This window comes from Mercenaria mercenaria, chromosome 11 (assembly GCF_021730395.1).
Source record: "Mercenaria mercenaria strain notata chromosome 11, MADL_Memer_1, whole genome shotgun sequence".
Lineage (NCBI taxonomy): Eukaryota > Metazoa > Mollusca > Bivalvia > Venerida > Veneridae > Mercenaria > Mercenaria mercenaria.
The window spans coordinates 40,306,868-40,313,654 of NC_069371.1; the positions used below are offsets into that span (position 1 = coordinate 40,306,868).

Below are 6,787 nucleotides of genomic sequence, written 5' to 3' on the forward strand. Positions count from 1 at the left end.
AGCCGGTGCTAGGGGGGCGTGAGAGGTGTTGCACATTTCATTACCTCTCATGAACAGACTCAATCAAACCGAGTCTGCTATTATTCTTCTCGGTTGCATTCTTTGCTTCCAAAGGATCTTTTTAGATTTTATTATAAGTCATTGGTAACGTGTTAGAATCGAAATGATATATCTCATTTAGTGATTTGCTCTTGAATAAAATCATTGTTTGTCGTTCAGATGCGTATTATTATATCACTCGGGCTGCGCCCTCGTGATATAATTCCTTCGCATCTAAACTTCAAACAATCATTTATTCAGCGACAAATCACTAAATGAGAATATATTATTTCTTACATAACATGAAGGTTGCTCTCCGTTTGTTACAGTATATATCTCAAAATATTTTTTGTTTGTGGTAAAAACATAACATTACCCCACTTACGATACAGCTAAACCGAAACTTTGTTGTTGTGTGTAACTGAATTAACTTACCGCGCTTTGTTTAAATACGCTGCAGTAAGAATGAGTACCACAAATAGTATTTTGTTGGGCTTTTTTAATTCTAAAATTTGGTTGAATACGTTATGTAAGAAAATAATCTACCGCTGGGTGTTGATGCAAATGAGAATACCGTATAGTGGGTTATTTCTGCGGTCTAAATATTCTGCGTTTTGGCTCCAAAAATTGCTGAATAAATTTTTGCTTGTTTTATTTCTGCGTTTTCACATAAAAGGAAGAGAAAATTCTGCGTTTCCGATGCTAAGAAGGGGGTAATTCTACGCATAATGCGTCGTCGTGACAATGACTAGCGCATGAAAAACAATAAACTAATGAGTTCAGCAGAGTATATTCCAGTGCTAGCGCGGTCAGATGGTGTGTATGATGCATGTTTGTCCCTAGATTTAAGGGTCCTTGCAGTTCCAGAAGTTCCTGGGGAGGGCAGGGAAGTGATTACATTTCGTAATTTATCATTTACTTCCCGAAGCACACTATCGCCAGTCAAATCCTTTACCCGACTATCAATTCCAGTATTCATCGTAAGATAGTCATTCTACCGTTTTTAAGGCCTACAAAACTTGTACAAAATACAACTGCAAACTACGGTATATCCGGTATAAAGGTTATATAAAGGTTACTAAAGTATAGGAAGAAATATCTTCACAAGGCACTATTATGAACAATTTATGTGAAATTCACTCAGTTTATTTTATTCACGTTTTCTGTTGGATTAACAGTTAGCACTTTAATTGACCATCACACTCAATTATATCATTGTCGATAACTGATAGATGACGATAGATGGCGACGGTAATTTTCCATAATTAGATATTGTGAACTTCTGATTATATCTGGTAACAAAGTATGAACAAATGGTGAGAAAAATGCAGATTGTTATGCGGTTTAAATTTTTGCTTGGTAAATATTCTGCTGGTAATATTTTTGCGATTATACCGAGAGACCGCAGAATCGCAGAAATAACCCATCCGTAGAAATAACCCGCTATACGGTATCCGGCTCTCGGGAAACTGTTTTGGCGGTAACTCGGCAGAGCCTCGTTACTGCTTAAACAGCTACCATTGAACCGCATATTCCCACCTGCACTTTCAACAAGTGACAGATTATTATAATCACAATTTGTAGGTCTTGGTACTTGCGGATTCTATATACAATATTTGCTTTAGAAGATTCGCCTCTACAGAAATAATAATAGAATTATTGTTATAATTTCAACAAATGAGAATTAAAGCACAAACCATGGTCGTCTTCTTTGTCTTTGTCGCATGTTTCGTCCGTTTCGCCTTGTATCTTTGGAGCGACTTTGTCTTGTATGACCATCTGAAGGTGCAATGTGGCATTGTTTGTCTGTTTAATTCTTTTAATAAGATCTAAATTAACTCTAATATGTTCTGATTTAAACGCATGAATCATTCGTAAGCATTCGAATTTTTTTTTCTGGTCAGGAATACCTGTGCAAAGCTCTAGAAATGCCAAATGTAACGGAACCCATTTTTCCTCAAATGTTTTGTAGCTGATTGAAGCAGAGTGGGCATAGTAATCTAAGTCGTTCATTTGGTCTTTTATGACTGTTATTGCTTCAAGCTCAACAGTAGCTAAGTATGACTCAAACAGGACCAGTACTACAACACAAAGCATGAAGGTGTCCCAAGAATCAATATCTGTATTGACCTCATCACCTTTAAACAACTGACAAAATTCTGCATTGTGATACGTTTTGAATATGTCTTTGCGCTCAACTAATAGTTTGGCTAGGTTTTTACCGCGTTTACAGACTTCCCTTTCTATAATGGCCTTTAAGGATACAGGTGCAGCTTGGCCCAACAGCAAAAGATGTCTCAAATAAGGTTCATGGCCTCTTGTTATCTCTTCTTCGACGCTCTGTAAGAAATTTGCAGAAATGAATTCCTTTTTATAATTACAGGCTCAATGTTGAACTATTTCTATATCCCGCCTAAGAAAATAATTTGCGAAAAGGGCCCCTAAATAAAAACAAATAATTTATAATACTGAATAATACGCATATAAGTTTGAGGAGCTGTTTAGTTTCATTGCCTTCTGTTCCACAGTTTTCAAGGTAAGCTTCAAAAGAAGGGGAAATAAAAAAAAGAAGTAATTCGCGTAAGGGATTTAATTTCTGTATTCTACAATTTGTCGAAAAGACGCATGTATGAAACCATTGCTGTGGACTGAAAACTAATTCATAAGAGTTATAAAGATAACTAAGCGAAAAGCTAAACTATGTTAAAGACCACCACCACTATGAAAGTTCCTTGTTAAGTTTTCGCATCTCATTTAGCTAAAATAAGTATGAATTTACCTGTGTTGAGAGACAATGCCTATTTTTTATTTTTGTTTTTAAAAAATATTATAAAATGTTTTTGAAACATATTTCGTAATAAAATGCATTTGTAATTTGAGCACTATTGTTAATATTTTAAGCAGTAAATATTCTCTTCGTTATATTTTCTATTTGTATTTTTTTAAATGTCTTTCTCATCATTAAAATCATAAAAAAATAAACTTGAACGCGATGACAAAGATGCTATGCATAAATTACTTACCATTGCCATTGTTTTCCTCTGTAGACTATTTAGACTCACTGTTGTTAAGCTGCATCAGACTTTTCAGTGTCCTGCCGAATACATTCATATATATTAATAGAATATTGATATTATATATATTATTCTCTCTATATTAAAATCATGATGTTATTAACTTTTCGGTTAAAGATGCATACCAATCAGAGATAGCTGCAAATATTTACTAGTATATAGAAGATATTCAATCTTTCCCATGAAATGGCTTTTCAACGAATAGTTTGAATATGCAATGTTTTACATCAAGTGAAATAAAATATTTTTATAATAATTTGCAAACTCAATCAAAAGCTATTGGAGTAAATAAAATAAATTGACAACAACAAAAAATACAACAATTGCATTAAGTCTCAACAAGAAACTTAGATACAACTTTAAAGAAATTTTCCTTAGGGTCAGATATGAATACATGTATTTAAAATATTTGACAGAGCATGAGATTTTTGGTCCAAATGCGATTTTGGTCAAAAATGGGGTTTTGGGCTAATCTGACAGATTGACGTGTTCTGAGTAAAAATCTGAAGTTTGACAACAAATAACCAGCATTTGTTATGGAGAAATTACCATTTTTCAGACACCATGCTTTTGTCTAACTGTATCAAAATTGAGGTAGTATATCCTAATAATGACTCCATTTTTAAATAATATCAATATAGAATATATGATAAAGTAACAAAGGCAACATGCAATTAATAAAATGTATTATTTCTGTCGATTTCTTTAATGTAGTATCAAACCTTTTTGTTCTAAAAATCGTTTCCATTGCAACACTTGTTGTATAACCATTGTTTAATAGTCCATTGATGAATCTAGCAATAAATTACATCTACATCTAGAATGTGAAATAAATACACAATTAACTTTTTCTAGTGTGCAAATATAGTTTACAGTCAAATGTTTTATGTCCGAAGTTTTGTGACATTCTTTTAAACAAAATAGAGACTTTATTTGATATCAAGTTACTAATAAGACAACATCCCAAAAAAACTAGGACATTAATCTTATTGTTAAAGACACCTTTAAAAGTTACCTGTTAAAAAGTAAGAAGGAAAATCAAGTAAAAAGATATAATTATTTGACTGTTTTTATCAACTGTGAGAGTGCTAAACTTTCAGACTTAGTTATACTGATTATCATTACCATGGCAACAAGTTGGTATTTTCTTACAAAAAAAAGTTACATTTTTGTCAATTTCTTAGTAACAATTTGAATATTTAAAGTGTTTTTCCATATATTTACAGAAAAAGCTGCCTGCTTTCTTATTCAAAAGGAAGAGACATCAATCATTCAAATTATTGATATGATATTGTTTGAGAAATACATGATTTTCAGATACTTCTCTCTCAGTTACAACTCTTGCCATTTTAAGGTAGATATGTGTTGTAACATACATGTAGTGGTTTGCTGACGCAATTATAACAAATGAAAATATACTCACTAACATAATACAGCTTAACAAATACAACATATAAAAAGATGTTGTTTACATAACCAAAATAATTTAAAAGTTAAATAAACGCTACCATGGCAACAATGCACTATTTTCTTAGAATAGTAGTATTTTTGTAAATTTTCCAGAAAGTCTCAGAACATTCATTTAGCGTCGGTTCAGTATATATTTGTTTTACACAAAAACTGGTCAATTATGACCGAGTATAAAAAAAACAAACATCATTTCATGTAATATAACTTGGCTTTGAGAACTACATATTTTCCTAATATCCCTTTCTGCATTACAGCTCTGTCATTTTAATGCAGATTTTGTTGTAACATGTTTTGTTGATGCAATGATTACACATAAAAGATAGTTTCTTGCAGAGTATAATCTAATTAGCAGTATATAAACAAGAAACATGCTGTCTACATAATCGAACAAATCTAAATTTAAGTCGAATTTGTGTTCGCATGGCAACTCACAATATTTTGCAACAAAAATTAGCTATTTCTGCTAAGTTCATGTAAAAATATCTTTTTTAAAACAATCATAAAACATGGATTTGCATGATTAATTCTTGAAATAAATACGTTCCATTTAGCCAGTAAAACAAATATTTTCTGCAATATTGGTAGTTTTCTGTCATGGCCATTTCTGGAAAAATGTTTCCTAGACTGGCAAGGCATTTTTGATTGTAACAAGAGGGTCATGATGACCCTGGATCGCTCACCTGAGTAATATGAGCTACATGTTTCAAATGTCAAACTGATGATAAAATATTAAGAAAGTCAGAAGGTCACATTCATGGTCAATGAAATTCAGTTTTATGAGTTATGTGCAAAACTGTGTATGTCATCAAAATTTCAAGGCTGTATCTTAAAAAACAAGAAAATAGGTCAGTAGGTCAAGATCACAGTCAAGTGACATCATATTACTTGGGGTCATCAGGTAATTATAATTAAACAGTCTTGGAAATAGCATCAGATTATTTTTAAGTATATTTTTTTATATAACTCACATAATAACTAAGTGACCCCAGGTCGGGGACTCTTTTAACCCCAGGGGCATAACTTGAATAATTTTGGTAGAGGACTACTAGACAATGCATCATACCAAATATCAAAAGCCTAGGTCCTATGGTTTCAGACAAGAAAATTTTTTAAGTTTTTTCCTATATAAGTCTATATAAATCTTGGGACCACCTAGGGCAGGGCCTCTTTTCACCCCAGGAGTACAATTTGAACAATTTTGGCTGAGGACCATAAGACAATGCTACAAACCAAATATCAAAGGTCTATGTGTTGTGGTTTCAAACAAGAAGATTTTTTAACTTTTTTTCCTATATAAGTCTATGTAAAACTTGGGACCCCCGGGACTGGGCCATATTTGACCCTTGGGTAATAATTTAAACAATCTTGGTAGAGGACTATTAGATGATGTTACATACCAAATATCAAAGCCCTAGGCCGTGTGGTTTTGAACAAGACGATTTTCAAAGTTTTCCCTATATAAGTCTATATAAACAATGTGACCCCCGGGGTAGGGCCATATTTGACCATAAGGGAATAATTTGAGCAATCTTGGTAGAGGACCACTAGATGATGCTACATACCAAATATCAAAGCCCTAGGCCATGTGGTTTTGTACAAGAAGATTTTCAAAATTTTCCCTTTATAAATCTATATAAACCATGTGACCCCCGGGCGGGGCCATTTTTAATTCTAGGGACATAATTTGAACAATGTTAGTAGAGGACCACTAGTTGATGCTACCCACCAGATATTAAAGCCCTAGGCCCTGTGGTTTTGGACAAGAAGATTTTTAAAGTTTTTCCTTTCGGTTGCCATGGCAACCAGAGTTCTTAATAGAATTCAATTCTTTGAACAATTTTAAAAGGGGAACACACAAGGATCATTCCTGTGGAGTGTGGTGTAATTCTGCCGAGTGGTTTTCAAGAAGAAGAAATGGAAATGTTGACGGACGGACGACGCACGACGCACGACGGACGCCGGACATTGAGCGGTCACAAAAGATCACCATGAGACATGTCTTAGTATTTCATGCATGCTGTTTTAAAAAGTTATAAAGTTAAATTCTGTATTGTTAGAAAAATAGTAGTTTGATATGTAGTTTGAACAGAATGTTTATTATAACTTTTTAGGTCACGAGGGCAGGAAACATGACCTTATTTGTGCAATATGGAGTTGTTTGCCCGTTTCAGTATTTGTGACATGCACTCTATTCCATAGGCATG

At 33.3% G+C, this 6,787-nt stretch overlaps 1 protein-coding gene across 1 annotated transcript in view; it reads right to left on the reverse strand.

The window, feature by feature from the left end:
• LOC128546534 (uncharacterized) overlaps window positions 1-4,758 on the reverse strand; it is a 28,023-nt gene extending 23,265 nt beyond the window's left edge. Inside the window, exons 1-2 of the mRNA XM_053517213.1 lie at window positions 3,063-4,758; window positions 1,737-2,379 (exon numbers count right to left, since the gene is read on the reverse strand). Coding sequence (XP_053373188.1) covers window positions 1,737-2,379; window positions 3,063-3,071 — 652 coding nt within the window. The 5' untranslated portion in view covers window positions 3,072-4,758. The remainder of the gene's footprint in view (window positions 1-1,736; window positions 2,380-3,062) is intronic.
• Window positions 4,759-6,787: the final 2,029 nt, after the last annotated feature.